This window comes from Eutrigla gurnardus, assembly GCF_963514095.1.
Source record: "Eutrigla gurnardus genome assembly, chromosome: 2".
NCBI classification, from domain to species: domain Eukaryota; kingdom Metazoa; phylum Chordata; class Actinopteri; order Perciformes; family Triglidae; genus Eutrigla; species Eutrigla gurnardus.
Window position 1 is genome coordinate 30,268,803 of NC_139916.1, and position 17,181 is coordinate 30,285,983.

Genomic DNA, 17,181 nt, shown 5'->3' on the forward strand with positions numbered 1-17,181 from the left:
TAAGTGATAGGCACAAATAGGCTTTACCCAGCAAGGACTGACCTCAGTCATGGACATGCAACTTATGTAAACAGAACAGAGGGGAAGGTGGGGGGCATCTTAAAAGGTTGAGGAACAGGGGGGGTCATGGTCGGGGAAGGACTCAGGACCCCCCCCCCCCCCCCCCCCCCCCCCCCCCCGCCCAGAATAATAATTTCATGATTATTCTGGCCCGGCCACAATAATTGTGATTAATGATCCCTAAATAGCAGGGTGTCTTTCTGGCGTGGCTGCCTTGTGATTGACAGGTCGTTATTGTGGCATCGCTGCTGCAACTGTGCTACCATGCTGCCTTGCTGCCATGCTGCCAATGCAGTTCCACGCGTCGCTCCTCCACAATCTAAATATGGTCACTTCTTTGCGGAAATTCAATATGGCGACGGACATAATTCTGAACTCGAGGCTTCAAAGCCGTAGTCCACAAATCACATCTACTTCTTATATACAGTCTGTGATGTAAACTGCAACTTGACTGCTTGGTGGTGGTACACAACAATGATCAATTTAGTTTAACCCATACAAACTGTATTTATATCCTCTGTGCTTCAGGAGTCTACGGCAACGTTAGAGCCAAGATGGGGCGGAAGGATATCATCTGCAGCTGGAAGAAAAGCATCAGTAATATCAAGGATGTTTTTGACTTCAAGGGGAAAATGGGATCGTAAGTACTGTTCTTTTAACAGCATTTGTGCATGAAGAGAAGGTCTGGTGTTGGAGGTCACTGATTTCTTTTTGGTAACCAGTTAAGACAATGACAGAAAAAACTGCAAATTGCAAAACAAACTTAAGCCTCGGTTATGCTTCTGCGTAGTGATCACGCAATGGCCATGCAGCTGCTTGGACGCAGTCGTGAGACCGTGATGGTTCTGCGTGGGGTTTACGTGTTGAAATGCAATTCAATGCCCCACCGGTAGAGGGCGCTATGATTTTTTGTAAAGACTCACCGACCGACCGAGACTCTTGTGACTTATCGTCGTTAGCCTTGTTATAGCCTATTTGTTTACCTTCCGGCTTTAAACATCCACAATTTTTCAGAACTTGGTGTTTTATTTCTTTGTGCAAAAGCGACAAGGTGCAAACAATAAAAGTATTAAAAGTTTAACTGGTGGTGATTTTTGGGAGGTGCACGTCAGGCCCTTGCGGTGGACATAAGGGGGGTCCGCAAGGACGTAATGGGTCCTTAAAGCCTTGGTTATGCTAGTGATCACGCAACGGCCATGCAGTTGCTTGGAGACCGTGATGGTTCTGCGTTGGGTTTACATGACGAAATGCAATTCAATGCCACACCGGTAGAGGGTGCTATGTTTTTTGTAAAGACTGACCGACCGACCGAGACTCTTGACGTATATCGTCGTTAGCCTCGTTATAGCCTATTTGTTTACCTTCCGGCTTTAAACAGCCACAATTTTTCAGTGTTTTATTTCTTTGTGCAAAAGCGACAAGGTGCAAACAATAAAAGTATTAAAAGTTTCAATGGCGGTGTTTATGAGTGGAAACCGGAAAAGCGGTCTCCAGCGGATGTAGTTAGCGGACCAATCACAGCCAATGCCGCTGCATTGGTGCTACATCGCCTCAACGCACGTCTAGGATTTTTGGGAGGTGCACGTCAGGCCCTTGGGGTGGACGTAAAGGGGGTCCGCAAGGACGTAATGGGTCCGTAAGCCCCCTTGCGTTGCGTCAACGTGGAAGCATAACTTGGTCTTAAGCCCCCTTGCGTTGTGTCAACGCGGAAGCATAACTTGGGCTTTATACATCATATATGCCTGGGAGTGGCCTTCATGGTCTATGTCGGATGTCAGTGACCTCCATCTGCAATCATGAGGGTGTTCAGACCGTCAGCTGATATGCTTGTTCCTCCAGGCTGTGTCATGGCGTGGATGGCAGGATAGTCAACTTTCTACTTGTTTCTCCTGAACTACTATTTGACATCAGTTTGTAAATCATAGCTCTTTTTTGTCACACTATGAATTTCATAATTTGGTGAAAAATGTTGTTAACGTGAATCGTTAATTTCGATATTCTCGTTTCTCAGTCATGTGAGTCGTGAGTCAAGTTAATAATAATAATAAATAATAGATTGGATTTGTATGGCGCTTTTTTCCAGGAGACCCAAAGCACTCTGACAGGGTTCCAGGTTCCATTCATTCACACACAGTCATACTGGTGGTGGTAAACTATGATAGTAGCCACAGCTGCCCTGGGGCAGACTGACAGAAGCGTGGCTGCCATTCAGCGCCTACAGCGCCTCCGACCACCACCTCAAACATACAGCAGTCATACACATTCACACGAGGCAAGCTGGGTGAATTGCCTTGCCCAAGGACACAACTACCATGACACAGTGACAAAGGCGGGGATCGAATCACTGACCCTCAGAACATTGGCCAACCCGCTCTACCACCTGAGCCACAGTCGCCCAAGTTAACGCCAACCATGCTCCTTTCCTATTTTGAAATGAAACTATGTATGTAACAAGCCAGTAATGACCGGCCGTCAGCCCGTCAACGACACAAGAAAACGTGCCACTCGAGGGGAACGTAGAGTGTCGCAGTTTGAAGCTTTGTAGGTAAACAAACTTCGATCAGGGTCAATATTTATATGAACACAAAGCTCCAAACAGCTGTTTTGATACATGTGCCCATAATGACTACGACCAAATGATGCTTACCTTACACCTTAGTTAGCTAAGTATAAACTTATTTTTCAAAATTCAAATTACCAGCCATGAGAGACATCACTCAGTGAAAGTGTTTACTGTTTTCTGATATGGCACAGGCAGGAAGGGTCTAACAAAAGACGCTGCCAAGTTGCATCATGGGAAATCCTTGATTTCGCTGCATGGATTTGAAGTCCACCCACTTTATGGAAGAGCAATACTAAACCGCTGAAGTGCCCCTTTTTTTTCATCCAAATTTTTATTGAAATCGAAATTGGAATATATTATTTCTAAAATAGGTTGAAAAAAAAACAGACCACAAGATGCATTACCCTTTTAACAAAATCCCCAAATGTTGCAAATTAATTTCAACAAAAACAACTCAACTTTAAATGCATTAATTCCAGCATAACATTGTGATTGAAATCACCAAATATTGAATCAAAGAGTAGGAATACGTTAACAAGACTGAACAAGCATTCATTGCAAATTCATATTCAACACTCTCATATGTGATTTATAGCAAGTAGTTATGGGACGATGTGAAGGTTTCATGATTATCCTATAAATAACTGCAGTTCATGGTTTCATCCAGATTATCATCAACATATGCTTAGAACTCTTAAAATGGCTCTACAACATGCTGGAATCACTTTACATTTGGTTAAGAAACATGTTTTTTATTGTTTCACAGATAAGAGTCACATCTTATTTTCAGTGAAAATCCTTTGTGGTGAAAAATAATCAAATAGTCTTAAAAATGATGATCATTAATCATAGGGTCTCCCTGGATAATAAGGATAATACGTTGTATTTTTGTATCCTGTATTTATTTTTTTATCCGGATCTATTTCTCACTCCACTACCATGATAATGAAAGATATATCATATTGGAGGAATGTATCGGGTTATACCGATAATGGAAAATAGCAAGTGACCTCAAACTTCCAAAAGCCCTGGTAATGTCCTTGAAATAAATGTGGTTAGTGGTCAAAAGCAAGTAGTTTTTGTCCTGCACAGAAAGAGTTCTTGGTTTTTTTTATCCATCATGAGCAGACATAGCGAGAGCCGGTTGACTTGCTCTCCCCGGGCAGCACAGTGACCTGTAACAAAGGAGGATTGTTAAGTTAATTGTAGGTGTTGCTTCCTGAGAGCTTTCCTGCAATATCAAAGCTGCTTAAAGTCCTCCGTCCTCCACTGGCTGTCAATGAGTTAGGCTGTGGGCGCTGACGTCAGAGCAGCAGTGCTGGTACATCCTAGCACCACTTAATTATAGGATTAAGAGTCTGGCTGACTATGTTGGAGGATGAGTGTGCCGGAGGTAAAGGAAGGTGGTTTAAGCAGTCGCAGGTGTGTGTGTTTGTGCCAACCTGAGACACAAACGTGTCTTCTCATGTGTTACCTTGTAAATCAGGTAGTGATGATGTCCATCATCCACTTTGCAAAGGTGCATGCCCTTTTTAATTTAAGAACTAAATAAGATGCTTGTTTTTTTCTTTCAAAATGTTTCAAGACACTCAACTATAGGTTATGGAAATTGATCAGATTATTTAATTGTGCATGAATTTAGAATTCATTTTTATTATTATTTGCTTCAATATTAGAATTGTGGATGTGTAAACGTTCCAAAAAAAAAAAAAAAATGACCGCCTCAAATGTAACTTGCAAAGAATGGTGAAGTATCAGGAGGCTGTATGAGGCCCACCCTAATTCAGTTTAAATAGCAAAAGTGCATTCATGATGTGTGTATTTAAGTCTCCCTTGTTGGGTTTGAGGCATTTAATGTCAGAGCTGCAGCATCAGAACAGACAACCAGGACAGATGCTTGACTCAGGGGATTACACCCTGCTGAGCCCACAGCAAGAGATGCAGGACCACAGGGACAGCATGGAGCAGAGATTTTGGGTTGTAGGCATTTTTTTTTACGTTTAAAGATATTATACACTTGTGTTTTCTTGAGAGAAAAAAATCCCGTTCTCATGTCCTCTCCGTGTCATCATTTTTATTCGGTGAGGCTCTCCAGCTCCGTCGCACAGTCCGAACACATGCAGGTTAATTGATGACTCTAAATTGTGTATGTGCACTTCCTTATTGGGCGACAAATGAGAAGCTCTGTCTCAGTGTGCCGAGGTGGAGCCTTGATGGGGGAACCAACACCGGATCCTGTTAGCGGGCGTAGCACATGCAAATGAGAACTTCCTGAAGGTTTTAAACTGTGGTTCAATTACCAAGATGCACTTCTACATCAATGCGCCACCCTGTGTCCAACGTCAGAATGACCTTTACCTCATTGTTTCCAAACTTAAAATAAAACAACAAAGAAACATTATGGCTCCAACATGGGATCCATGGGGTTGTTACGAGGGACAAAAGTTGAATATTACGCTCATCTAGGGTGACTGTATTATTGTTTAAGTATTTGTAGATAACTGTCCATCATCCTGGAAACATGTTACATGTTAATACTACTAATAATACTACCAACACCAAATGCAGGTGGCGCTGTAACGCTTGCTCCTGGTGATGTTGGGACTTTGAACATGTATTGAAATCCTGAGCATATTCTAGTCCTACTCAAAGTGTCCTGAGATGACTTTTGTTGTGATATGACACCAGAAATAAAATTTAATTAAATTGAATGTCTTAAAGTAAAGGAATATAGGCCCTTTACACAGCAGCCGTCTGACACGTCATAGAAGGTTAAACACAGGTGTTATTAATACATGATTAATGTCCCATTCTATCTCGTGTTTAGTGTGGGCCAGGATTCACAATACAAGGGAACTTAATATTATTAATGGTTAAACGTGCAATGATATGTCAAAACGACTGCTGTGAAAAGATCTAGTGAACCAGAACACAAACAACAGTTAGTTTTTGTCCTCTGTAGTTTGATATGTTTGAGCATTTCTATGGACGAGTTTCCCTCCATGACCCCTCCCTCTTTAATGTGTAATCCTACTGTTTGTGTACAGGGGCTCTTTTTCAGAAGTATTCATGGTGAGAGAGAAGACCACAGGAAACCTGTACGCCCTGAAATGTCTGAAGAAGAAACACCTCGCTCATTCCAACCTCGAAAATGAGATAAATGTACTGAGGAGGTAAAATACATACACACACACACACACACACACCCACACACACACACACACACACACACACACACACACACACACACACACACACACACACACACACACACACACACACAGGTCTCCATTAATACAACCGCTGAAAGTTGGTTTTATTCTTGCAAAAAATTTACAGCCTTTAGATATATATTTAGATAGAATTTACGAAGATGTAGGAATCATCAAGATAAGAACAGAGATGAGAACTTTTCAGCGGTTTAAGAAGACGTCTTGAATCTGGCGTAGGTATTTCTCAGGACCTCTCTTAGAACAAATTTAAGAAAAAACTTAAGACGACGTTATGGTCACTATGTCAGATCAGGTGAGGTCTTGTGGTGACTTGGACCCCAATCACGGCTGCTCTTCTTTCCCCATATGTGTGATGTCATCCCTACTCACCGGGTTGCTGAAGTACCCCTACTCTTTCTCCAATTGTTTTGTGGACTAGTTTTGAAGCCTAAAGTTTGTCATTTTGGCCATTCTGGATTTTGGCCTTCGCTTTCTTGGATTTTTGCAAATGGGCAAGAGGAGTCGCCCCCTGATGGACAGAAGAGAGAATACAAGTTTCAGGCACTTCAGCTGTGGCATCACTTTTCGGAAGTGGAGGTTGCTGCCTGGTGTGGACGTTGAGGCATCCCAGACGAGGTGTTGCTTGTTGTATGACACACTCGTTATGGTTGTGATCTGAGCCGACACATCGGCCTAGAATCACTCATCACATACTCTGAACAAGGCATTACTCTTTAAACGTGTATCAACTTCTTACCTGTAACAACACATATACAACATACATGTACACACACATCCACATGTGCAGAATGAAGCTGAGGATCACGGCCAGCAACAATGTCATCGTGCAACATGTTGACATTTTTCCCCCGAGAGTGATGTGCCTTTCTTCCTATTCCCAGGATACGGCATGAGAACGTGGTGGGACTGGAAGATTTCTATGAGAGTCGAACGCACTATTACCTTGTCATGCAACTGTAAGTGGACTCATTGTTATTATCACATTCTTCTCAAAGTATTACCTTGCTAGAAGAAAAATATTGACGCATATTGAGTGTGACGAAATCTGACAATAACAACAACAACATATGGTGGGTTTCTTTGATATATGAATGCCTGAAGAGGTCATTTCTCACTGTGAAGTTAGAAAGTTTTCATTTTGAAAAAACGTATGACATACTTGGGAACTGTGGGAAAGGATCTTGTCCAACAGAGCCCTTTGACCGAGTGATTGAACAACAAAATCCCGAAACAATGATGATTTCTTCTGTGGTGTGTGTGTGTGTGTGTGTGTGTGTGTGCGTGTGTGTGTGTTTGCAGCGTGTCAGGTGGTGAGCTGTTCGATCGTATTTTAGACAAGGGGGTTTACACAGAGAAGGACGCCAGCACCGTGATCAAACAGGTGCTGCAGGCGGTCAGCTACCTGCATGAAAACAGCATCGTACACAGGGACCTTAAGGTAACACACACACACATACACACACACACACACACACACACACACACACACACACACACACACACACACACACACACACACACACACACACACACACACACGCACATGAATGAATGATTACCAACCAGAAGAAAGGAATGACCTAAACCCATTACAACAAATGAAGTTTCTGAAGCATTCACTGTAAAAAAAGAAATTGCATTAATTGCATACACATTTATGTAAAATGACAATAATGTAATCTGTAATTAAATATGTAGCTCATTGTATAAATGTTTATTTGCTTTAATTACATTACACTTTAGGTTTAAATAATGACAATCCTATTATAAAATTAATGTACATCCCTGTCTCTCCGTGCAGCCTGAGAACCTGCTGTACTACAACACCGATGAGTATGCTAAGATCATGGTCAGTGACTTCGGTCTGTCTAAGACCATGGAGCACGGCGTGATGTCCACGGCCTGCGGTACACCAGGATATGTTGGTGAGTTATCGGGGCGGGAGCAGACACAAACACTTCCTCACATATACTTGTGTCCTTTTAAATAACACAACAAAAAAGGATATTTTTTATTTTCAATGTAGTTCAAGAGGAAATTACAATCCACTGTAATTAAAGTGGTGTATTTTATATGTATAATGGGCTTTTGGAGACCCAGCCAAGAGCTGTTGTCCCCAAACAACACAGGTCCCTGGTTGACTCACCACTTCACCACAATAAAGGTGGGTCAATGAAGCTTTCATCAAAACCTTTCAAAGTAAGTCAGTGGAAATATTTCAACTTGTGTGATGCTGTGATGCAAAAGCCAGCCAGCGTTGAGATCCTCCTCCTGCCTGATGTTGAATTACAAATGGAGGAAACTTAAAGGAGACGACAAAATCCTGTCTCCTGTGTCTGTGGTCCCCCAGAGGTCTAGATAGTAGCTCACATTAGTCCAGAGACCAGACCAGACCATGTGGAGAAACCAGAGACTGTCTGTGGTCCCCCAGAGGTCTAGATAGTAGTTCACATTAGTCCAGAGACCAGACCAGACTATGTGGAGGAACCAGAGACTGTCTGTGGTCCCCCAGAGGTCTAGATAGTAGTTCACATTAGTCCAGAGACCAGACCAGACTATGTGGAGGAACCAGAGACTGTCTGTGGTCCCCCAGAGGTCTAGATAGTAGCTCACATTAGTCCAGAGACCAGACCAGACCATGTGGAGAAACCAGAGACTGTCTGTGGTCCCCCAGAGGTCTAGATAGTAGTTCACATTAGTCCAGAGACCAGACCAGACTATGTGGAGGAACCAGAGACTGTCTGTGGTCCCCCAGAGGTCTAGATAGTAGCTCACATTAGTCCAGAGACCAGACCAGACTATGTGGAGAAACCAGAGACTGTCTGTCGTCCAAACACAAGGTCTCTGCTGTATTTATGTCTAGATGACCTTATTTGGAGTGTTGATGGAGCAGCTACAATGTTAGCATAGCCTAGCACCCATCAACCAGACTCCATTCAGAAAACAAGCATTTTAAATGTTGTTGGCTTGTTGTCTTCCAGACAGACCTAACAAAGCATGACTTTAGACTTTTTACTGATCACCATCATTGTGGAGTTATTTCAGCATCCTTTTTATCTGGTTATTGATATTAAATCACAGATAAAAAGTTTATTTTGGGTTCATCCAGCTGTAGTAAACCAGCCCGCGTGGATCTTGCTAGATCCAGTGAATCCAGCTTGGTGAAACTCTCAGGAGGGACTATTTACACTAATATAAACATTGATATTATAGGCAATCCATGGTCACCTTTTCACTCTTGTGTCATTCTGCAGCCCCTGAGGTTTTGGCTCAGAAACCTTACAGCAAAGCAGTGGACTGCTGGTCCATTGGAGTTATCACTTACATCCTGTGAGTACATTTTTGTTCTCAAACAGTAACACAGCACATTACATGAGAGGAATAGTCATTACAAACTGGAGAACCGGGGATCTGTTAATTCCCCCACAGCTTACATTTAAACGTTTCAGGTCGGAGGTTATGCATTAAAAAAAGCACCTTCTTTTTGTTGTGTAATCATAATTCTTCCATCAGTTTGATAAAGGGATTGCTGAGTTAGCTGGTTGTGTGTGTGCGTGTGTGTGTGTGTGTGTGTGTGTGTTGCAGGCTATGCGGCTACCCTCCATTCTTTGAAGATAACGAGACTCGTCTGTTTTCAAAGATTATGAGAGCTGAGTACGCCTTTCATTCACCTTTCTGGGACAACATCTCTGAATCAGGTATGAAAACATGCTCAATCTTCACAAACATCTGGTCTGGAATTGTATTCATTGTTATGAATTGCTTTGATGCTGATTTAAAAGACTGTGACTATAATATTAAAACCCAATAACAATAGTGACACGAAGTCCAGCCCATTCTAGTTTTCTCATGGGTCCTTACTTAAAAAAAATGTACAGTAGTAAAAGGTGAGATCCAAATAATAATAATTCATCCATTTGACCATCCAGAAAGTCTGTATATATATATATATATATATATATATATATCCTTTAAGCCCCGATTATCTGCTCGCACCAGATCAGGAATAGCGTGTGTCAGAGCCATGGGTGAACTGTGTGAAAAAGCATGTAGCACACAATATCCTGACCTGTCGGAGCTGCAGCCAATCAGAGTGTGAGACGAGTCTCTTGTGTGCTGTGTTGCATCTGCAACATCGGCCAAAATTGTTGTTGCACCTCAGGTGTGTGCTGTTGGAAACATCAACAGTATGGCAACGTGTCACTGCTTGTGTGTTTTTGTGATATTTGGCAGACATAGTGCCATTGCTAGGCGGTAACTAAGTATAGGTCAGGATGTGTTTAGAGCTTAACTTAATATAGAGCAGTATACCTGCTTACATCATAATTACACCACACACTGCTAGTGGGTTGACCTGTTTGGATTAGAGCAGATAGAAATACTGTATATGCTGATTGGACGAGGACAGCTCTTGCTCGCATGAGGAATTAAATAATCTGGCATCAAGAGACATGTCTCTTCCAAAAAGAAAAAAAAGAATTACTTGTTTGAGCAGTGATCATACCAATGGAGTTGAGATGTAAAAGTAATAGCCATGTTCGGTGTGAAGCATTTGTGGTCGGTGATGTGACTTTTGTACAAACATTAAACTGAAGACCAATTGACTACAGAAGGACACGTCATCACATTAAGGTCACGGATGAGACACTAGCTAGTGTCCCAGTTCTATTTATGGATCATGATCATATCACTTTTGTACTTAAAGCGGCAGTCCGTAAGACTTGAGATTGTTGCTTCTAGCAGCCTCTGTGGCGGTAGATGGAACTGCAGGCGAGCCTCTGGGACTCCTCTCCCTCACCCAACAGTGTGACTGTCTCTCAGCTGGGTGATGCCTTCAAATGCTCCACACTGAAAGGAGGTCCGTGGTTTTCCCTCGTTGGCGGTCACTTTGCTTCTTGATGACTTTCCTTCTTTACTTCCATTAGTTTGTTGTTTCTTTTTCTTGGACTGGAAGTTGAATGGTCTTCTTTCTCTGCCTGTTGATCCTCCATTGTAAGTCAGCAGTAATGAAATGTACCCGGTCAAACACTTTAGACTAGAGGGAGCCTGACTCAGCAGTTGGAAGTTACCAATTTCCCATTCCAAGTAAATGCAGCATACTTCCGTGAGTAGCTCCACCTGCAGACCAACCGCTGCTGACTGATGTAAAAAGATCAAACTCATTTAGAGTTTAGTGGGAATGTGGCCACAGACACGGAGATCCTATTTCTGGACAAAGCAGCAAGTACAAGTACTTTCATTAGTGGTCACATGATCAACCGCCATTGTTTTAACTCACTCTGTGATAGAGAGGAACTTAAAAGACAATTTAATAGATGAAAATGTTACGGACTGCCACTTTAAGGTATCCTTGCTGAACAGCTACTACTTTACTCAGATGAGGAACACTTGTTTCTATTTTTTTAGCTCTTACTTTATCGGCAATGATATGCTGTAGTTTCTTTCTTTCCACAAATTTACACAAAAAGCGTCTGCTAAATGCCCGAAATGTAAATGTGAATGTGAATTTAAATGATATGGATTTAAGGATACGTGACGATTGATGTGACACTTCAAATGAAAGGAGGAGTATTCTCTCTCCAAACAGATTATCTCGTTGCCTATCTCAAAGCATGGTTTGCTTGCGTGTCTCTCCATGCATGTACTAAGATGGAGTCAGGATGCACCCTTTATCTTCTGCTGTCATTATCTTTAGGATGAAGTGATAGGAGAGTCATATTGCATAAAGTTTCCATGGAATGGATAGATGGGAGGTGACTGGATATGTGTATGATTGCATGTGTGTTTGTATGTGTGAACAGGAAACTAACAGTGATCATGTGTCAACAGCCAAAGACTTCATCAGGAATATGATGGAGAAAAACCCCACAAAACGCTTCCTCACTGATCAGGCACTCAGACACCCATGGTGAGTTCTCCCACACACACACACATACACACACACACACACACACACACACACACACACACACACACACACACACACACACACATACACACACACACACACATACACGTACACACATCAACACACACACACACACACACACACACACACACACACACACACACACACACACACATACACACACACACACATACACATCAACACACACACACACACACACACACACACACACACATCAACACACACACACACACACACATACACACACAAACACACACACACACGCACAAATGAGCTAATGTCGGTGCCTTGATTGCAGGATTGATGGAAACACAGCTAAAGACATGGACATTTATCAGTCTGTCTGTGAACAGATGGAGAGAAACTTTGCCAAATCCAAATGGAAGGTAAGTGACTGCTGTTGGATCAACCACTTCTATTGCCTATGTTTGTTTTGGTCAACCAACATAAGCTGAGTGAACTCAGCAAGACAAACAAATACAGTGTGCGTATGTCAGTGAGAGAATCCATTCAGCATTCATCCAGCATTGTAACTGTCATAAATGTACTTGAAAAATATTTGAACCTGCCTTAATACAATGTTTACATTTCTGTTCTGGAAATGAACCTATATTTGATGAGATAATGCCTCATTTGCATATTTTAACATTAGTGCAGCGGATTAATTGCAAATTTCAAGAGAATCGTTCACTTTGGTATAAAAGCATGACATTTGGCACAGATACTCTCTAAGGGTCACTTTTTGGGAAAAAGTCGACTAAAAATTCAAAATGGCGGCCATTTTTTTCAATATGGCCGCTACTTCTGTCAAATGCTCATTATGTCGATCGTTCAAACTGTGATGTAGGCATAACATTTTGTTGACAACCATATTTCAAGATGGCCGCCATTTCTCTTTAATCCTTACATCAATTTATCAAATGGTGCTGCTATCATCCAGACTGGTACAAATTTTCTTAAAGGAACATTCTCATGGAAAAAGGTGTGTGCCACTCAAAAATTCAAGATGCCGTCCATTTTCAAGATGGCCACCTTTTCTGTCAGAGCTCAATGTAATGTGTTAAGGAAGGTTTTGTTTAATAGAGGGAACATCATTACACAACCAGGGCACACTGGGGACTTCACTGCTGTGGAACTCAGCATGGGGTTCAGTGTCCGCTGATCTAGTTTTACTTAGACTGTTTAGTTTCCCAAATGCTGTCTAACAGCCCCTCATCAATTAGCTAGTCATTTATGTAGTTAGATAGCCGCATCTGAATTGAAAGGTTGTGCCAGTGCGGGAGAGCCGAGCCAAGGGTAAGAGGGGCAAGACTTGTTCATGTATGCTTACCTGGAAAGTGTACTGATCACACAGGACTTAAATAGCACTGAATGAATGATCGGGCTAGGTGTAGGTTACCCGAACCTAGTTGTATCCCATACATAAATGTGTACTATGTCTATGATTCAGGTGGTAAAAGGATAACCCCTCGGCCTTAATCATACAACAAACCCCCAAAATGTTAAATGAAAGTCGCAACTGTTGCAGTACAACTGCTTCTCCTGGTACAAAGAGGGAGCAGCTGCCCACAGGTATTCAAAAGACAGAGAAACTCCATTCCCAGTATACATTGGTATGTCTGTGTTCGCCAAAACCAGGAAGAGAAGTCTGTTTGAAATGCTGCATGAGTATCTCATATGATCGGGTGCTAGAGATATCAGCTCAACTGGGAGATGCCACAGTAAGCAAGTATGTTGAGGAGGGTGTGGTCTGTCCACCGGTGCTACGGAAAGGGCTGTTCACCACTGCTGTCATGGACAACATTGACCACAATCCTTCTGCAACAACTGCTACAACATCATTCCATGGCACCAGTGTCTCTGTAGTTAAAATGGTCCTCATTTATCCAAAGCGCTTTACATTGTTGACTGACATTCACGCACACATTCACACACCTATCCAGACGGCAGAGTCAACCATGCAGGGTGACAGCCAGCTCGTCAGGAGCAATTAGGGTGAGGTGTCTTGCTCAGGGACACCAGACACACAGCTTGGAGGAGCCGGGGATCGAACCAGCAATCTTGCGGTCACCAGCCAACCCGCTCTACCTCCTGAGCTAATGCCCCCCGTTAATGTAGTTCAGCATCCGACAAAAGAAAGCAGTGGTGAGGAGCATCGGCAGCTTAGGTTTGGGCCAGAAAAAGTCAAGTCTGTGACAGAATTTCCAGACTTTTTCACCAACATCCACCCTGCATTTTTCAAAGAATCCTTTACCACCAAATATCCCAATGCCAAGCCCAGACACCAATGTTTTCAGGCCACAACTTGCCCTTGAGTATGAGTGGCTAGAGAAAGTAACAGTTGTGGAAGAAATCAATGATGCAGTGAACCTTACACGGTCAGCCCCCCCACAACCCTGAAGGGGTAGACAATGGATGGATGGATGATGGATGGATGGGTGACCATCTAGAAAATGGTTGCCATCCTGAATTTTTGAGTGGCACATACCTTTTTCCAAAAGAGACATCCTTGAAGAGTATTTCTGCCTAATTTTATGCTTGCATCACCATTGGGACAATTGAAATAATTAATATTCTACAGGACCGGTGGCCATCTTTAAAAATGGCAGCCATCTTGAATTTGGGACAAGCATCTTTTCCCAAATTTCATGCTTTTATACCAAAGTGAACGATTGTCTCACTAACCTGCTCTACTACATACATTTAAAGAAAAGTTGTAATCCTGTCAGGAATGACCTGGGGAAGTGTCATGGTGATATACATTATACAAGTCTTTTACCCTATTCACCTGTAATTATGGCAGTGTTATCAACCCGGAGCGATTTCAATGACTCACTCCACAGTATCTGATTATATAAAAGCAGCCATGTTCACGCCAGCATGTTGTGTTGTATGTAGGCCACAGCATTATAACCCTCTCTGTTTCTGTGGGTACCTCCAACAGCAAGCCTTCAACGCAGCCTCAGTGGTCAACCACATGAAGAAGCTGCAGATGTCACACACTGAGCCCTGTCCCTCACACCTCTTCATGCCCACCATCGTAGTAGAGCCCTCCCACAATGACCAGGAAGCGCTGGGACCCTGTCCTGATCACGCCGATGCCCTCTATCCAAACGGGAACTCGGTTCACGCGGCCAATCATCTCTGCTGCAGTAACGCTGAGTCAGGCCGAGGTCTCTGTCCACCACTGAGAACCTGCAACAGTGAGCCTGGCAACACCATCACTGCTGATGGATCTAAAGAGGCTAATAACTTCCTCTCAGAGACAAACACTCCTTTCAGGCCATCGAAGAGGTGAGAGCAAATCTGGCATGTCAGCTTTAACAGAAATATAAGAAACACAATGGTACAATATTTGAGTCATTTAAATATGGATAGATAAAGCTATAAATTGCCAGGAGTAAATTGCCCAAGAGATCTCTTCACTATATTTTAATAATCTCCAGTCATAAGTCATACACACACAGGACAAGAGGCAAGAGACTTCAAAATAAAGCAGGGAAATTAACTTAACACAACCCAAGATAATGATTACTTGTCACATTTGGAAGATCATTAATGCAAATGAGAGGCTCCAAGAATGGAGCTCTGAGGTACCCCACAAGTGGTTATTACTGTAGCTGATGTGTTTGAACAGTACTGTTACTGTATGGTAAGAAATACTTAACATTACCTTTTGGTGATGGATAACACATCAACACAAGCTAGATTTAATGGCTATTGGTTCTGAAGGTTTTTCAAGAAATATTCTAAAAGTATTTATTACTTTCAGATGATTTGTATTATATAATATATATATAATATAGTTACATTATCCACTGCATTTAATAATACTTTCATAGAGGTTGAATATTTTGAGGAAAATGTGTATTGGCAGTATATTTGAGCCAGAAATATGTCGTAATGGTGCTTGTGTGTGATGTGTTGCAGCCTGGAAGCTGTGTCTCAGCCGCTTCAGTCTGGAGTGTGTTCTGTCATGTGATTGGCTGGCTCACCTGAGATGACTCTCATGCAGGTAAAGTCATCTCTCTCACTCACTGTACACATTGCTGACTTAAACCAGCCTATAATTCATAACAAATGTACAAACCTCTCTCTTTTTAGTTGGACGGCACTCTGTGGCATCCACCCTGACATGAAGGTGGTCCTCATGTCTGCTGTGGTTCCATAGTATCTGCACTATAAAAACACTTTACAAGGAATGGCTGTCTACATGTAGTTAACACTACACTCAAACAGACACAAATAAGAATTCATCATTTAGAATTCACACATGTATCCTCTTTTATCTATTATATCTCACTGTCAACATCTTATGAAATACCAAATGTTGTTTTGAATACATTTAGGTGACACATGCAACATGAATTTTTTAGTTCTTTTGACTGACATGGCTGTACTTGAATATCAATGGCTCAAGCTATTAGCTTTATAAAACCTGCTTTTTAAGACTCTGAAACTTCAGAGTTGTGTCATGTGTATGCTCTGTATGTCTTTTTTAAGATACTGAATGTAAACTCACAGTTGGACCTGTAACCAAATCTCAGATGGACTTTTAACTGTAGTGTTTGGACCGATTTTTGGACAAGCATTGTTACTGTTTCCATTTATTCTGTGTTACATTGATGGACTTTAAATCCACTTTACACAAAATGTGATGGATTGTTCTATTTACACTGCTCAAAAAAGTGAAGGGAACACTTAAATCACACATCAGATATTGATGAACAAATTAATTTAAGTTGAAAATCTTTACTGATGTTCTTTGTATACTTTGTTGAGAACAAACGTAACAACGGTCGATGGAAACCAAAATCATCAACCCACTGAGGGCTGGATTCATAATCACACCTGAAATCAAAATAAATTGATATCACAGGTTGATCCAACGATGTGGATTTCGTTACAGCAGCTCGTCATGTGACTCAGTCATGTGTTTGGCCCCCGAGTGCCTGTATGAACTCCTGGTGAACCCTCTCACACTACACCAGTTTACGGTACCTAACAGCAGCCATGACATGGAGGTCTGTGTGACCCAACAAGGATTTACCTCCCCAGACCATCACTGACCCACCACCAAACTGGTCCTGCTGGGAGATGTTACAGGCAGCATAAGGTTCACCAGGGAGTCTCCAGACTCTTTCACACTTGTGTTCAGTGTGAACCTGCTCTCATCTGTGAAGAGAACAGGGCTCCAATGGTGGACTGGCCAGTTCTGGTAAGACAAGGTCCTACTAGAGCATAACAGGCCTCATAGAGTCTGTTTGGTCTAGTGGCCTGCTGGACTACCTGTGAACCTGATGCCTGATGCGGTACCTGTGCAGGTACCGCCTCATGCTACAAGCAGTGACAAGAACACTAGCAGAACACAAAACTACAGAAGAATCAGTCAGGAA

At 42.3% G+C, this 17,181-nt stretch overlaps 1 protein-coding gene across 1 annotated transcript; it reads left to right on the plus strand.

Moving 5' to 3' along the window:
- Positions 1-590: 590 nt before the first annotated feature.
- Positions 591-16,917, plus strand: LOC311023742 (calcium/calmodulin-dependent protein kinase type 1D-like). The gene is made up of 12 exons (XM_084025747.1): positions 591-700; positions 5,671-5,796; positions 6,738-6,812; positions 7,156-7,294; positions 7,658-7,781; positions 9,111-9,186; positions 9,442-9,554; positions 11,686-11,764; positions 12,084-12,171; positions 14,730-15,079; positions 15,716-15,800; positions 15,890-16,917. Exons 1-11 carry the CDS (start codon positions 615-617, stop codon positions 15,765-15,767), a joined length of 1,308 nt encoding a protein of 435 aa, XP_083881873.1. The 5' UTR covers positions 591-614; the 3' UTR covers positions 15,768-15,800; positions 15,890-16,917.
- The last annotated feature ends 264 nt before the right edge of the window (positions 16,918-17,181 follow it).

Excerpts from the sequence above, each read along its gene's own strand:
- LOC311023742 (XM_084025747.1), top strand. The coding sequence starts at position 615 with ATGGGGCGGAAGGATATCATCTGCAGCTGGAAGAAAAGCATCAGTAAT. Across the intron at positions 7,295-7,657 it reads TCGTACACAGGGACCTTAAG|CCTGAGAACCTGCTGTACTA; the intron begins GTAACACACACA and ends CTCTCCGTGCAG. Across the intron at positions 12,172-14,729 it reads TTGCCAAATCCAAATGGAAG|CAAGCCTTCAACGCAGCCTC; the intron begins GTAAGTGACTGC and ends TACCTCCAACAG.